Here is a 17,923-nt window from a genome sequence, read left to right as displayed (position 1 = left end):
TTGTGGTTTAGCACATCTTTTTTATTATAATAATAATAATAATAATGTTCGAAAACCAGTACTTACCAATGTCCTTTCTAAATCTAAATTTATCCAATTTAAATCCATTATTTCTGGTTCTTACCTGGTTCGACACCCTCAGTACTTTACTAATATCACCTTTGTTTAAGCCCATCATCCACTTATACACTTCGATGATATCTCCCCTCATTCTACGTCTCTCCATTATTATTATTATTATAATCAAGGGGGAAGCGCTAAACCCAGAGGATTATACAGCGCCTGGGGGGGGATGTGGAAGGCATTCAGGCTTAATTCGGGGAACTGGAGCACAGATCCAATTCCCTAAATCAAGAGCCCCTCACCAACATCAAGGAACCTTCCTTGAGGGGTACGTCTCTCCAGAGAGTGGAGATTCAAGGCTCTAAAGCTGTCTTCATATGGGAGATTCCTTATACAGTAAATCATTTTAGTCATTCTTCTCTGTATGTTCTCTGAGTCTATATCCATCCTGTAGTAAGGAGACCAGAACTGAGCAGCATAATCCAAATGAGACCTGACTAGTGATGTATAGAGCTGTAAAATAACTGTTGGGATTTTTTCATACTCAATAGTTTATCTCTAATTTTTTATTTTTCAACAAACATATACCATACTGAATTTCTTGACATTTTCCTTTGTGAACTTGTCACAAGGGATAACCACATATCTATACACTCAACAATTTTCAAAGGATAATCCAGTCAACATACAGTACATTTATGCTAAAATAAAAGATAATTTTCATTATCATTGCCATAAACAAAAAACTGAAAATTATTTTGTATGCTATTTCATTTATAAAAATAACATAAAGCTAATAAAGCCCACAGTTTACAAAATTTCTAGTTTCAGTGCTCACAGAACTGAGTTATATACTGTATACATGAACTGTACTTTTATCAAGTAAATTATTATACAGTATATTAAAGGGAAGCACTAAACTCATAAATATAAAGGGGTAGAAAATATAAAGAAGACAGTAGACTGCTTTGCTGTTTAGCTAACAGTATACTGATAAAATAAAGTAACATTTTTGTTAAATTATGTTCAGATTATTTGTGGTACCCTAGACAGTCAGTCTAACCTAACAGATGAAATAACTTCCTGAACACATCTTCATATATATATATATTTTATGTTATTAATGAAAAAGTACTAAACTCACTGGGGGTCATCAAATACCGAAATTTCTTTTATGGAAACAGTCACACAAACTGACAAAAAGAGTTGAGGATTTGTCTTCCATGGGGTGTGCTTCAGGGAATGCAGAGGTTATTAAGGCCACAATTCACCTAGACATTAGCAGAACTTACAAAGTGAATCCCTAAAAATAATTTGAAGTAAACTCTTAAGGGTATACCCCTAATTATACGTATCTACACAGGTGGATACTATACTTTTGATTTTTTTTCAAATCTGTTCTATAACTTGATTGAATAAGATAAGAGTAGACACATTTTGCAGCTTTTACTGTCATGCACTGACATTATTGTAAATTTCATTTATTTATTGTGAGTTAAATTTACATTATTACCAACATTTAATGTTTTATTAATTTACTGTTATTTCTTTCTTTATTAAATTAATATTTATATTTTCCCAACACAAAAAAAGACAGTTGCCCTGGTTAATACACTAGAAAAGAACATATACTCTTTTTGAAGACCCTCATTAGTGCAACTTTACATAAATTATACTATTAACTAGGTCTGTACGGTGTAATTATTGGTACAGGTTGGCCATCACTAATCCAGCAATCAGTAATCTGGTTCCATCAGTAATCCGGCACTAATTTTGGCTACCATTATTTCAAATTTCTGGGGTCACCACACCAACCTGTTGCTATTGTTTGGTGACACTACTTGCTACATAAGTCATTCCAGTTTTTTTTTCTCCATTTATTGTTATAACTTGCTTGCTCTTAGCCCGAGCCATGATTCCAACGAACAAAACAAATGCTTCTCATTGTGTAAAGCACATATACCGTACTATGTCCATAAAAGATAAGGTGGCTTTGAAGCCACTGTCAGTCACCATGAGCTCAGCTCACTCAGATAAGCTGTGACTGGTAAATTTGGGCCTACATATGAGAGAATAGGCCTGTGTGGTAAATGTGCACTATACAAAAATAAATCATGCAGCATGCAGTGCATGAGAAAAAAACTGCGACTCTTGTGTATAACAGCAAGTTTGCGGTGTATTTTTGTATAGTTTTCATGGCTGTATTCTCTTTTTATTTTATATAACCGGACTTGAGTCCTGGAAATGGGAAGTAAAATGCCTGCACTCTAAAGGAGGGGTTTGGGATATTGGCAGTTTGGAGGGATATATTGTGTATTTTTATACGTATATACAGTGGACCCCCGCTTAACGATCACCTCCCAATGCGACCAATTATGTAAGTGTATTTATGTAAGTGCGTTTGTACGTGTATGTTTGGGGGTCTGAAATGGACTAATCTACTTCACAATATTCCTTATGGGAACAAATTCGGTCAGTACTGGCACCTGAACATACTTCTGGAATGAAAAAATATCGTTAACTGGGGGTCCACTGCATTTCTAAACTGTTGTATCCTGGGCACCTCTGCAAAAACAGTGATAATGTGTGAGTGAGGTGAAAGTGTTGAATGATGAAGAAAGTATTTTCTTTTTGGGGATTTTCTTTCTTTTTGGGTCACCCTGCCTCGGCGGGAAACGGCCGACTTGGGGAAAAAAAAAAAATCTCCCTTTTTTTTTTTGTCTCATTTGATAGAATGGAAGATATATTACAGAAATAGTTATGATTTTGATTGGTTTCAAGACACAAAGTATCTTGAAATTGAGCTCAAAGTAGCAGAAATGCTCAATCTTTGCTGATGTTCAAGAGTAAACAAACGATGTCACCATCCAATACATGTCCAACTGGGCTGTCTAATACGCGGTCATGAATGGGTTGACATTATTTATATAATTATTACGATAATGCAGTAGTCTACATAACAGTAAATCTATTTTTTGTGTGAATAAAAATTCAAAATGGAAAGCAAGAGTAATATAAGAGGGACCTGGAGACATTACTAATGGACAGAGAAAATGTTATTTTAGTGCCAGGAATGTCTGCATTGTTTATTCTGGACCCTATTTTAAAATTGGCATTTTTTGAAATTTGTGTGAAACTGGCCAAATTACCAATTTCTGACCACTTCATTGGGTAGTTGAAATAGGTGAATGGGCAGTTTCTTGTATTCAGTTGGCAGTATAGAAAGAATACTAGCAAAATAGCTGAGTTTGGTAGACCGGATCAACAGAATGGGCTAAAAATAGGGCATAAAGTAGGTGAAATTGCCGATGCGTAAATATCGCCATTGGGTTAAGTGTATTCTAACCTAACGACTCTGTAATCCAGCAAACTCCCTAATCCGGCAAAATCACTAATCCAGCACCCTACAGGTCCTGATGATGCCGGATTAGTGATGGCCAACCTATACGTACTAATTTTTAAATAAGGTTACGAGATTACAATAGTAGAGTATTATTAGTTTTTATATTACACTAAAAACAAAAGAAAACTTGAAAATATTAATATTAAAATGACAGTCTATGCAATGTACAGCATCATCTTCAGTGTCTTAATACACAGATATTAAAGAACAATCACTAATGACTTCCATCAAGGAGTGCCTTTGGATCAATCCTAACGGCCTTCTATTTCCCAGCCCTGTAAGGTCCTTACAGGTTTAGCATTTCTCCATAATAATAATTATTACTGATTTTTATTAATCAAGAGATTTATGAGATAACTTTAAACTTAATATCCAGGGTGATTTAGTTATTGATATTCAACAAATGTGCAGAAACAAGGTAAGAATTAACAGGTGGAAGTCAATTCCTGCAGGTTCAGATGACTGTAAAAAATAAATATACAGTAACAATATATACTACATAAATAAACAAATGACTTCATGACATTTAGTCTTATGGTAACCACTTTCTCTATGGATTAAACACTAAATAATCAAAGCTACCACCCAACCACACTACATATGCACTCACTGATTTACAAGGACAATAAGAAATTTTTTTTGTTTCTGCATATTAAAATGTATTATGTAATACTTTTTAATTAAAGTATATAAATAAAACGTAGATGCATTACAAACACTGAAAACACTTTATTAAATCTTTACTCAAAAAATATAATATACACTGTACTGTAGTTTTTTCTTTTTAAGTTTTGTACCATTTTCAGAGAATAAAATTTTTCATATATTCTTTGACATGCAATAGTTCTAATGTAAATAAAATATTACATATATGCTTTCTCCTAAATGATAAATCTTATGTACTAATCCAAGAAACAAATTTTGTCCACTATAGATGTGATGAGGTATATTATGCAAATAATGGGAAAATATGACTACCTGTTGATACAAATATTATCTGCAGGCTTCATATGATCTCTTACATAACTTTTGATCAAATAAATTTTACATGGCAAAATTTATTTTTCATTCATTATTTGCATGATTACCTTTAAGAAACACTACAATGCAGACAATCTACACATGCAGCAACAAAATATATACTGTATAACCTCTATGTATGTTACATACACACAGACACACCTGTTAAAACTGAAAAAAAAGTCTTAAAAAAAAAATCATCTTAGATTAAAAAAAAAAAAAAGTTTTAGGTGGAGAATGGTGTTCAAATATAACATACTATAAGGAAGCTAAAAGCTTGTGGTATAGTAGTTTCATGATAGTCTAAGCACTAGCTTTATTTTGAAGCATTATTGCTACCATACTCTCAACAGCACGCTTGAGTCCAAGAATATTTTCATTTAGGGTATGCCCCATTGTCAAAATATTTGAATTCAGAGTTCTGAGATGAACATTCATTTCTTTTTGAACTGTCAGCAGATCCATATCTGAATCCTCTGTTTGATTTGTGAAATTTTCAGGTTTTTCTTCCCACTTTCTTTTCTTAGTATCATGTACTGAAATTCTGTTGTTTACATCATTTTTCATCATGCCTGTATCTTGTGTGTTAATGTGCAAATGTGGCTCAATTACCTTAGAATATGTAGAATTCTGAATGTGTGATGCATAACCATTAGACAGAGAAGGAGTCATACTGGGTGATTGCATATAAGAAGAATGTGTTGTATTGTTTGGAAGATTTGTGACAGAAGTTTGAGAATGAAGTGTTTGTGTAGGCCAAGTTGCTGTGGAAACAATCTGATTTTGAGAAGAATATGTTGCTTGAGTTTGTGATGATGTCTCTGTTGCAAAATGAGTATGAGAAGAGTTTTGATTCTCGGTAGGTTGCAAGGAGGAATGCGTAGAGACGCCAACACATGAAGTAGAGTTATTTAGTACATTAGACCTAGAAGGTGTAGAAGATAACAGTGTTGACATATTAAAGGCAGGAGAGGATGTGTTAGCCCCTTCAACTGTGGGTGGTGAAGAAGAAGAGTGAGACGTTGTTATAATTAACTCTGGTGATGGTGGGCAAGGCAAGAAATCTGGAGACACTGATATGGTTTCTGGAACTGGTGAAGGTGAGACAACTGGATCTGGATACACCTTCCTAGATTTGGCTAGTGCTTGAAGGTTTCCTGGTGCTGGTAGAGCTGGCGTGCTGTTCTTAATAATTTCATCCATATCCTGTAATTTGAGGAAATGTTAATGATGTTTACTCTTTGTAATTTATAAAACAAACCAAGGCTACCATTTAATGAAGAAGTCATGCATCCAGTCAGTATAAAATAACATTTCCAAGAATAATTTTTTAACTTAATATATAAGTTTAAGAAAGTAATAAGCAATATTTTTCCATAAGTTATTTGCAACACACATTTATTGCTAAACTAATATGTCACTATCTCAAGTTTAGTTCAGAACCTTGTTGAATAACTCAAGATTATTTATCTTACATTGTGCTGGATTTATACATCTGAACATTAGCATTTTACTAACTTTTAATTATGTTTGATTACAGTACATAACAGGAAGAGAAGGCAAGAAAAATATTAGCTTTGCAAAAGACAGTTCAAAATGGGATGATTCAAACAGTACAGTATACAGGAGTCTTTCATGTGCCCCCTTGGGTTACAGTAAAAAAAATCATGAAGCTGGTATAAATTTCGCTCTAAAGGTCTCATCCTCTAAGAAAAAACATTTTTTCCTGCACACAACCTGTAGTTAATCTCCTGGCTGTATACTTACAACAGGCTTGTTAATACATTGGAACCTCTACTTGTAAGTGCATCCATGTGCGAGCTTTTCCAGATATGAGCAGTCACTCGGTCAATTTTTTGCTTCCAGACCCAAGCGAAATTTCCAGATGCAAGCGGGCCTCGAAGGAGGTTCCTTGACGCTGGTGAGGGGCTCTTGCTCTTAATCTAGAGAACTGGATCTCAGTTGTTTGTCGGACTATCTTACTGAAACTTGGGCAATGTATGATGGAAAGATGCTTTTTAGCGTACACCAAAAATGAAAGAAATTGGGCCATAAATAACAGAGTTCACTTCTCAGCCATTAGCCTCCCATTAGCGGCATATTTTTGTATTTTTTTGTTTTTGTTGTATTCTCGTTTTTTTTGGTCTCATTTGATAGAATGGAAGATATACTACAGAAATAGATAAGATTTTGATTGGTTTCACGATGAAAAGCACATTGAAATTGAGCTCAAAGTAGCAGAAATGTTCAATTCTTTGGCGATGTTCAAAACTAAACAAATGACGTCACTGTCCAATACGTATCTGTCCAACTGGCACTGCCCCTCAGCCTTCATATATTGGAAAGCTCTTCAACACGCTAGCAAAAGTAGGAGCAGACATCATGAGGTAGCAGTGGCAGAAAACATGAAGCAGCAGTGGCAGACATCATGAGGTAGCCATGGCAGACATCATGAGGTAGCAGTGGCAGACATCATGAGGTAGCAGTGGCAGAAAACATGAAGCAGCAGTGGCAGACATGAAACAGCAGTGGCAGACATCATGAAGCAGCAGTGGCAGACATCATGAGGCAGCAATGGCAGACAACATGAAGCAGCAGTGGTAAAGTGTAGCATTAAGAGTGTAGCAATTAAGTGTGGCATTCAGAGTGTAACAATTAAGTGTAGCATTAAGAGTGTAGCACTTGTAAGTCACTCTGTCTGACTTTTTTGGGTTATCCTAGGTTCTCTACACATGTAGTCAGGAGCAGGAATGGTCGCTGTGGTGGCCCTATAAACCCCAACAACAATGGCCACTGTCACCACCACTAGCCACCTACGTAATGACATGTATTTTATTCATTCTAGTGTACATATCGTGTTTCTATACTGTTAATATTGTTTATTATGTCATATTACATGAATTGTGATATATAAATAAGCCGTAAATTGATATTAGGGAAATTATTGAAGTATTTTCTCATGCCTGGAATTCCACTGGAATGAATGAATTCCATTTCAATTAATTTAAATGAGGAAAATTGACTCTGCAAACGAACAAATCCAGATGTGAGCAAGGTCATGGAACGGACTGAACTCGTAAGTAGAGGTTCCACTGTATATAATTTTTTATTTCCAAATTAGCAGAAGGCACGTGCACATTACAAAATTAATAATCATACTATCAGAGAAAATTAAGAAAATGATTAATAGACAACAGAATGAGTTTTTTTTATTAGCAAAACAGGATATGTATATTACTAATATATTAGTCTTTTTTTTTTTTTTGTCATACCAACCATCTCAAACTCAGGTAGTAGTCAAAGATTTCGGCTCTGACACAAAACCAAAACTGCAGCTAGCTTACTGCTAGTGCTTGGAATTTACTTATAAATTTGTTTTTACTTTTTTTGTTTTGTTATGGGTGGGAGGAGAGTGCATGTGAAAATTTAATCATAAACCATTATACCTAGCTGTCTGCTGACTTTAACATTATACCAAGTCGTAATTACGTAGCTATTTATATGAGTGTAAAAATACCAAGCAAGTTCACTCAACAAATTTAAAAGTTTTACTGCTGAAGTCATATACAATGGAACCTCAGTATGCAATTTTAATTCATTCCAGAAGGCTGTTCGAGTGCCGATTCATTTGAGTATCGAACAAGTTCTTCCCAACCAATTTTCTGTTTGGTTGGCTGTTATCACTAATCTTCATAGGCCCCATGGTGACTTATTTATACAAATAATACAAAGAATACAAAGATGGGATAGAAGGAACATAGAAGCAGCAAGTAAGAGAGAGGTGAAGGTGTTTAAATATGGTTTTTAATCCTTGACGTGCTGTTGGAGTGTGAGCAAAGTAACATTTATGAAGGGATTCAGGGAAACCGGCAGGCTGGACTTGAGTCCTGGAGATGGGAAGTACAGTGTCTACACTCTGAGGGAGGGGTGTTAATGTTGCAGTTTCATAACTGTAGTGTAAAACACCCCTCTGGCAAGACAGTGATGGAGTGAATGACGATGAAATTTTTTTTTTTCAGGTCACCCTGCCTTGGTGGGAATCGGCTGATGTGTTAATAATAATAAAAAAATGCAAAGAAACACGAAATAGTTTACAGCAAAGTTCTGGCAGGTCTTATTTGTTTGATTGAGTGCTGAGCTTTGTTTGAGTAGGGAGCTAGTCATGCACCGAGGTTCCACTGTATTACCACAATAAATTAAAAAAAAAAAAAAAAAGTTTAATTTTTATATAAGAAACAAAACAAATTATAACTCAAAATATGACCCTGGTATAATCATCAATTATGTGTAATCAGAATAACTTGCATTCCCAAAAACCATTACATTACCAGTAAGAATTTAATTTGAATCTTTTGGGTGAAATCAATGAAAACTCAATTAAAAATTTTATTGAAATCCAAGAACCAGATAGAAAGAAAAAGATATCTAAAAGAAGCAGAAAAGGTATTTAAGAAATCAAATAATTTGTGCGTGATAATTTTCTAATATTATACACAAACATACAGCAATAACATTTAATGTTTTGCAAGCTTACAACTAAAATTATCCTTGGTGCAGTACAGTATATGAAGCTCTGCTAAGTTTTACATTTTCATACAGTAATTACCTCAAAGAATTCCCAGCATATTTTTTCCTCCCCCTTGTGGATTGCACGATCCAAGACATTTTTGTATGTTTTGATTAGGTTGTGCCACTTTTTCTCTACTGTGTAAGGTGTGACATCATATCCCTTTTGGTTCATCTTCTCTGAAATGTGTAAGAAAGCTTCTCTCTTCTTCGTCATGATTCCTCTAACACTGCGATATTCAGTGATGAAGAATCGAGTCATGTCTGCATCCCAGGGAGCTAAAGAGAAAAACAGAGAACTATAACAATTTATGTTAAGGAAATTTATTGATTAGAAATAATATATATATATTTAAGAAACAATAAATGAAATCTCAGGCTAATGCATTTGATATACAATTCTCTTACTAGGAATGATAGCATAATGTTCTTTTCAGAATCTTCTCCAAACACTGACTTTTAAAAACACCAGCCTTTTCAATCACACCATTTAATTCTGCTTATTAGTTATTGCTCATACCCTGCCTCATCACAAACTTTCATTTTTAAATACCCCTTACACTGCTCCCAATTTGTAATATACTTTTTATGAAAAAGAGGCTAAGTATAGAAGATATAATATAGCACGTAATGAAAGTAGTTTGTTAGATTATGTATTGGTGGATAAAAGGTTGATGGGTAGACTTCAGGATGTGCATGTTTATAGAGGTGTAATGGATATATCAGATCATTATTTAGTTGTGGCTACAGTTAGAGTAAGAGGTAGATGAGACAAAAGGAAAATGGCAACAGCAAGTAAGAGAGAGGTGAAAGTTTATGAACTAAAGGAGGAGGAAGCTAGGGCGAGATATAAACAACTGTTGGCAGAAAGGTGGGCTAGTCTCGTGCGAGTATAGGTAGTGTGGGGGTTAAAGAGGGGTGGGATTAGTTTTAAAAATGCAGTGTTAGAATGTGGGGCAGAAGTTTGTGGTTATAGGAGGGTGGGCGCAGGAGGAAAGAGGAGTGATTGGTGGAATGATGAGGTAAAGGGTACAATAAAAGAAAAAAAGGTCACTTATGAGAGGTTTTTACAAAGCAAAAGTGATATAAGAAGGGTGGAGTATATGGAGAGTAAAAGAAAGGCAAAGAGAGTGGTGAGAAGTTGCAAAAAGAGAGCAAATGATACTGTGGGTGAGGCACTGTCAAGAAATTTTGCTGAGAGTAAGAAAAAAATTTTGGAGTGAGATAAACAGGTTGAGAGAACCTAGGGAACGAATAGATTTGTCAGTTAAAAACAGAGTAGGAGAATTAGTAGATGGGAAGTTGGAGGTATTGGGAAGATGGCAGGAATATTTTGAGGAACTTTTAAATGTTGATGACGAGAGGGAGGCAGTAATTTCGTGCACTGTCCAGGGAGGTATAACATCTTTTAGGAGTGAAGAAGAGCAAGATATGAGTGTGTGGAAGGTACATGAGGTATTACATAGAATGAAAGGTGGTAAAGCAGCTGGAACTGACGGGATCATAACAGAAATGTTAAAAGCAGGGGATGATACAGTCATCAGGTGTTTGGTATTTTTGTTCAATAAATGTATGAAAGAGGGGAAGGTACCTAGGGTACCGTTGAGCTGGGCAACGGGCTGTGGCGAGGCTTCTCTTTATAATGTCATTGACCTCCTCATGTCTGGCATACTTCCCTTCTGATGTGTGACACATGAGACCATGAAGTCCAAACTGATCAGCCATCGCCTAGCGGCAAATACACCTATGTTTGGTGAAGATGGGGGTGGCTAGGCGAAGAGCAACACCAATCTGAATGGCCTGTGGGTCGATTCGAGTGCCCAGGGAGGAATTGGGAACAGCTAGAAGGAAATCTCCTGAATGTGGTGCCTTCATCACTAGGAAACGAGCTTTGTCCTTTCCTGAAGCGTTGGTGAGCAATGTGTTGGCGATTTTTTCCATGATCGGTTTGTCCCAGTGGGACTGTTTGTGCTCTTTGAGAGGAGCTAGTCTACTGGAGGAGTCCGCTTCAGTAAACCTGGGGTCTTGCGCTCCTACCACATCTCTCAAGCATTCGGGGATGATCTTCTTGACTAATCCACTGGAAGCCAAACACGAAGATAGAAAAGCAGGTAAAGCTACATGCGTTGCTTTGCGCACCCCTATACCTCCCAGTCACACTGGGAGGGTTGTCTGATCCCATTGCAGATCCTCTAGTGACAGGTTCAGTGCCTTCTTAAAGGTTGATCTCAGGTGTGCATCATATTCGTCGAGTGTTGGGTTGTCAAAAGAGGGTGCACACCTCAGGAACTGAGTGAGTCTTGGCATAGTAAGATACCTTGAGAGGAGATACAGAGCATCATGGTCATCAAGATCGCTTATTCTCTCCTCCAGTCTCATCAGGTCATTCAATTTGTCCTTGAGGACAGTGTCGATGGCCTGGTGACCCAGCGGTGTTAGCCGCTGAATGGAGTGATAGTAGAGACTTCTGGGAGGATTCTTTGCATGGCACTGATTATTTCCTGGTTCTCTGTGATGATTTCATACTTGGAGGGATTGAGTCTTCACCAGTTGTAGGTCCTCTAACAGGGACTCTTCAGTACCTGCCAGAGTGCCATCATCCAGGTACCAGATGTTGAGTGCTGCATAGGCCGGAAGTTAGTTCTCTTACTGCCAAGCAGAAGAGAAGTGGAGCGAGTGGATCACCCTGCTGAACACCCTCTGATGAGAGAATTTCATGTTCTCCAAACAAAAGAATTGAGGGTTTGCTGTAGCCAGCTGAAATGAAGGGAAAAAGACTGGGGAACCGACCCCGAACGGCCGGCAAGACCACAGCTCTCTTCACCATATTGAAGACATTTCTAAAATCAAGTTTGACTACAGCCTCGTCTTCTGGTAGGTTCCTAGTGTAGGCCCTTGTCGCATGAGCTGCGGCTTCACTGCCTTGAGAGACCCCAAAGCCCAGTTGCTGTGGCTGGTGTAAACTGGCATCTATAAGGCAAATATTTCAAACTGCTGCTTTGGCAACGAGACGGCGAAGAGTGTTACCAACAGCAATGGGTCTGATTCCCCCATCCTTCTTCAAAGCACATATTATATATATATATATATATATATATATATATATATAATATATATATAATATATATATAATATATATATAATATATATATATATATATATATAATATATATATTTTTTTTTTTTTTTTTTGAAAAAGTCGGCCGTCTCCCACCGAGGCAGGGTGACCCAAAAAAGAAAGAAAATCCCCAAAAAGAAAATACTTTCATCATCATTCAACACTTTCACCACACTCGCACATTATCACTGTTTTTGCAGAGGTGCTCAGAATACAACAGTCTAGAAGCATACACATATAAAGATACACAACATATCCCTCCAAACTGCCAATATCCCAAACCCCTCCTTTAAAGTGCAGGCATTGTACTTCCCATTTCCAGGACTCAAGTCTGACTATATGAAAATAACCGGTTTCCCTGAATCCCTTCACTAAATATTACCCTGCTCACACTCCAACAGATCGTCAGGTCCCAAGTACCATTCGTCTCCATTCACTCCTATCTAACACGCTCACGCACGCTTGCTGGAAGTCCGAGCCCCTTACCCACAAAACCTCCTTTACCCCCTCTCTCCAACCCTTTCGAGGACGACCCCTACCCCGCCTTCCTTCCCCTATAGATTTATATGCTTTCCATGTCATTCTACTTTGATCCATTCTCTCTAAATGACCAAACCACCTCAACAACCCCTCTTCTGCCCTCTGACTAATACTTTTATTAACTCCACACCTTCTCCTAATTTCCACACTCCGAATTTTCTGCATAATATTTACACCACACATTGCCCTTAAACAGGACATCTCCACTGCCTCCAACCGTCTCCTCGCTGCTGCATTTACCACCCAAGCTTCACACCCATATAAGAGTGTTGGTACTACTATACTTTCATACATTCCCTTCTTTGCCTCCATAGATAACGTTTTTTGACTCCACATATACCTCAACGCACCACTCACCTTTTTTCCCTCATCAATTCTATGATTAACCTCATCCTTCATAAATCCATCCGCCGACACGTCAACTCCCAAGTATCTGAAAACATTCACTTCTTCCATACTCCTCCTCCCCAATTTGATATCCAATTTTTCTTTATCTAAATCATTTGACACCCTCATCACCTTACTCTTTTCTATGTTCACTTTCAACTTTCTACCTTTACACACATTCCCAAACTCATCCACTAACCTTTGCAATTTTTCTTTAGAATCTCCCATAAGCACAGTATCATCAGCAAAAAGTAACTGTGTCAATTCCCATTTTGAATTTGATTCCCCATAATTTAATCCCACCCCTCTCCCAAACACCCTAGCATTTACTTCCTTAACAACCCCATCTATAAATATATTAAACAACCATGGTGACATTACACATCCCTGTCTAAGACCTACTTTTACCGGGAAGTAGTCTCCCTCTCTTCTACACACCCTAACCTGAGCCTCACTATCCACATAAAAACTCTTTACAGCATTTAATAACTTACCACCTATTCCATATACTTGCAACATCTGCCACATTGCTCCTCTATCCACTCTATCATATGCCTTTTCTAAATCCATAAATGCAATAAAAACTTCCCTATCTTTATCTAAATACTGTTCACATATATGCTTCAATGTAAACACCTGATCTACACATCCCCTACCCACTCTAAAACTTCCTTGCTCATCCGCAATCCTACATTCTGTCTTACCTCTAATTCTTTCAATTATAACCCTACCGTACACTTTTCCTGGTATACTCAGTAAGCTTATTCCTCTATAATTTTTACAGTCTCTTTTGTCCCCTTTCCCTTTATATAAAGGGACTATACATGCTCTCTGCCAATCCCTAGGTAACTTCCCCTCTTTCATACATTTATTAAACAAAAGTACCAACCACTCCAACACTATATCCCCCCCTGCTTTTAACATTTCTGTCATGATCCCATCAGTTCCAGCTGCTTTACCCCCTTTCATTTTACGTAATGCCTCACGTACCTCCCCCACACTTACATTCTGCTCTTCTTCACTCCTAAAAGATGGTATACCTCCCTGACCAGTGCATGAAATTACTGCCTCTGTTTCTTCCTTAACATTTAAAAGTTCCTCAAAATATTCTCGCCATCTACCCAATACCTCCATCTCCCCATCTACTAACTCCCCTACTCTGTTTTTAACTGACAAATCCATATTTTCCCTAGGCTTTCTTAACTTGTTTAACTCACTCCAAAATTTTTTCTTATTTTCATTAAAATTTCTTGACAGTGCCTCTCCCACTCTATCATCTGCTCTCCTTTTGCACTCTCTCACCACTCTCTTTACCTTTCTTTTACTCTCCATATACTCTGCTCTTCTTATAACACTTCTGCTTTGTAAAAACCTCTCATAAGCTACCTTTTTCTCTTTTATCACACCCTTTACTTCATCATTCCACCAATCACTCCTCTTTCCTCCTGCCCCCACCCTCCTATAACCACAAACTTCTGCCCCACATTCTAATACTGCATTTTTAAAACTATTCCAACCCTCTTCAACCCCCCCACTACTCATCTTTGCACTAGCCCACCTTTCTGCCAATAGTCGCTTATATCTCACCTGAACTTCCTCCTCCCTTAGTTTATACACTTTCACCTCCCTCTTACTTGTTGTTGCCACCTTCCTCTTTTCCCATCTACCTCTTACTCTAACTGTAGCTACAACTAAATAATGATCCGATATATCAGTTGCCCCTCTATAAACATGTACATCCTGGAGCCTACCCATCAACCTTTTATCCACCAATACATAATCTAATAAACTACTTTCATTACATGCTACATCATACCTTGTATATTTATTTATCCTCTTTTTCATAAAATATGTATTACTTATTACCAAATTTCTTTCTACACATAGCTCAATTAAAGGCTCCCCATTTACATTTACCCCTGGCACCCCAAATTTACCTACTACTCCTTCCATAACATTTTTACCCACTTTAGCATTGAAATCCCCAACCACCATTACTCTCACACTTGATTCAAAACTCCCCACGCATTCACTCAACATTTCCCAAAATCTCTCTCTCTCCTCTACACTTCTCTCTTCTCCAGGTGCATACACGCTTATTATAACCCACTTTTCACATCCAATCTTTATTTTACTCCACATAATCCTTGAATTTATACATTTATAGTCCCTCTTTTCCTGCCATAGCTTATCCTTCAACATTATTGCTACTCCTTCTTTAGCTCTAACTCTATTTGAAACCCCTGACCTAATCCCATTTATTCCTCTCCACTGAAACTCTCCCACCCCCTTCAGCTTTGTTTCACTTAAAGCCAGGACATCCAGCTTCTTCTCATTCATAACATCCACAATCATCTCTTTCTTATCATCTGCACAACATCCACGCACATTCAGACTTCCCACTTTGACAATTTTCTTCTTCTTATTCTTTTTAGTAATCTTTACAGGAAAAGGGGTTACTAGCCCATTGTTCCCGGCATTTTAGTTGACTTTTACAACACGCATGGCTTACGGAGGAAAGATTCTTATTCCACTTCCCCATGGATATAAAAGGAAAATTAATAAGACCAAGAACTATTAAGATAAAATCAAAGAAAACTCAGATGAGTGTGTATAAATAAATGTGTACATGTATGTGTAGTGTGACCTAAGTGTAAGTAGAAGTAGCAAGACATGCCTGTAATCTTGCATATTTATGAGACAGACAAAAGACATCAGCAATCCTACCATCATGTAAAACAATCACAGGCTTCGTTTTACACTCACTTGGCAGGACGGTAGTACCTCCCTGGGTGGTTGCTGTCTACCAACCTACTACCTATATATATATATATATATATATATATATATATATATATATATATATATATATATATATATATACAGTGGACCCCCGGTTAACGAACTTTTTTCATTCCAGTAGTATGTTCAGGTGCCAGTACTGACCGAATTTTTTCCCATAAGGAATATTGTGAAGTAGATTAGTCCATTTCAGACCCCCAAACATACACGTACAAACGCACTTACATAAATACACTTACATAATTGGTCGCGTTTGGAGGTGATCGTTAAGCGGGGGTCCACTGTATATATATATATATATATATATATATATATATATATATATATATATATATATATATATATATATATATATGACAGAAATGTTAAAAGCAGGGGGGGATATAGTGTTGGAGTGGTTGGTACTTTTGTTTAATAAATGTATGAAAGAGGGGAAGGTACCTAGGGATTGGCGGAGAGCATGTATAGTCCCTTTATATAAAGGGAAAGGGGACAAAAGAGATTGTAAAAATTATAGAGGAATAAGTTTACTGAGTATACCAGGAAAAGTATACGGTAGAGTTATAATTGAAAGAATTAGAGGTAAGACAGAATGTAGAATTGCGGATGAGCAAGGAGGCTTCAGAGTGGGTAGGGGATGTGTAGATCAAGTGTTTACATTGAAGCATATATGTGAACAGTATTTAGATAAAGGTAGGGAAGTTTTTATTGCATTTATGGATTTAGAAAAGGCATATGATAGAGTGGATAGAGGAGCAATGTGGCAGATGTTGCAAGTTTATGGAATAGGTGGTAAGTTACTAAATGCTGTAAAGAGCTTTTATGAGGATAGTGAGGCTCAGGTTAGGGTGTGTAGAAGAGAGGGAGAATACTTCCCGGTAAAAGTAGGTCTTAGACAGGGATGTGTAATGTCACCATGGTTGTTTAATATATTTATAGATGGGGTTGTAAAAGAAGTAAATGCTAGGGTGTTCGGGAGAGGGGTGGGATTAAATTATGGGGAATCAAATTCAAAATGGGATTTGACACAGTTACTTTTTGCTGATGATACTGTGCTTATGGGAGATTCTAAAGAAAAATTGCAAAGGTTAGTGGATGAGTTTGAGAATGTGTGTAAAGGTAGAAAGTTGAAAGTGAACATAGAAAAGAGTAAGGTGATGAGGGTATCAAATGATTTAGATAAAGAAAAATTGGATATCAAATTGGGGAGGAGGAGTATGGAAGAAGTGAATGTTTTCAGATACTTGGGAGTTGACGTGTCGGCGGATGGATTTATGAAGGATGAGGTTAATCATAGAATTGATGAGGGGAAAAAGGTGAGTGGTGCGTTGAGGTATATGTGGAGTCAAAAAACGTTATCTATGGAGGCAAAGAAGGGAATGTATGAAAGTATAGTAGTACCAACACTCTTATATGGATGTGAAGCTTGGGTGGTAAATGCAGCAGCGAGGAGACGGTTGGAGGCAGTGGAGATGTCCTGTCTAAGGGCAATGTGTGGTGTAAATATTATGCAGAAAATTCGGAGTGTGGAAATTAGGAGAAGGTGTGGAGTTAATAAAAGCATTAGTCAGAGGGCAGAAGAGGGGTTGTTGAGGTGGTTTGGTCATTTAGAGAAAATGGATCAAAGTAGAATGACATGGAAAGCATATAAATCTATAGGGGAAGGAAAGAGGGGTAGGGGTCGTCCTCGAAAGGGTTGGAAAGAGGGGGTAAAGGAGGTTTTGTGGGCGAGGGGCTTCGACTTCCAGCAAGCGTGCATGAGCGTGTTAGATAGGAGTGAATGGAGACAAATGATACTTGGGACCTGACGATCTGTTGGAGTGTGAGCAGGGTAATATTTAGTGAAGGGATTCAGGGAAACCAGTTATTTTCTTATAGTCGGACTTGAGTCCTGGAAATGGGAAGTACAATGCCTGCACTTTAAAGGAGGGGTTTGGGATATTGGCAGTTTGGAGGGATATGTTGTGTATCTTTATACGTATATGCTTCTAAACTGTTGTATTCTGAACACCTCTGCAAAAGCA

The 17,923-nt window shown here is 37.3% G+C and overlaps 1 protein-coding gene across 2 annotated transcripts in view; it reads right to left on the bottom strand.

Annotated features, from left to right (window-relative positions):
• Positions 1–614: 614 nt before the first annotated feature.
• Positions 615–17,923, bottom strand: part of LOC128684404 (uncharacterized) — a 70,174-nt gene continuing 52,865 nt past the window's right edge. For both annotated transcript variants that reach the window (XM_070094347.1, XM_070094340.1), the window contains 2 exons: positions 9,093–9,331; positions 615–5,692 (listed from right to left, as the gene is read on the bottom strand). In XM_070094347.1, coding sequence (XP_069950448.1) covers positions 4,790–5,692; positions 9,093–9,331 — 1,142 coding nt within the window. In that variant the 3' untranslated portion in view covers positions 615–4,789. The remainder of the gene's footprint in view (positions 5,693–9,092; positions 9,332–17,923) is intronic.

This window comes from Cherax quadricarinatus, chromosome 4, assembly GCF_038502225.1.
Source record: "Cherax quadricarinatus isolate ZL_2023a chromosome 4, ASM3850222v1, whole genome shotgun sequence".
Taxonomy (NCBI): Eukaryota; Metazoa; Arthropoda; class Malacostraca; order Decapoda; family Parastacidae; genus Cherax; species Cherax quadricarinatus.
Note: the sequence above shows the minus strand (reverse complement) of the source record. Positions and strands in the feature narration are given on the sequence as shown.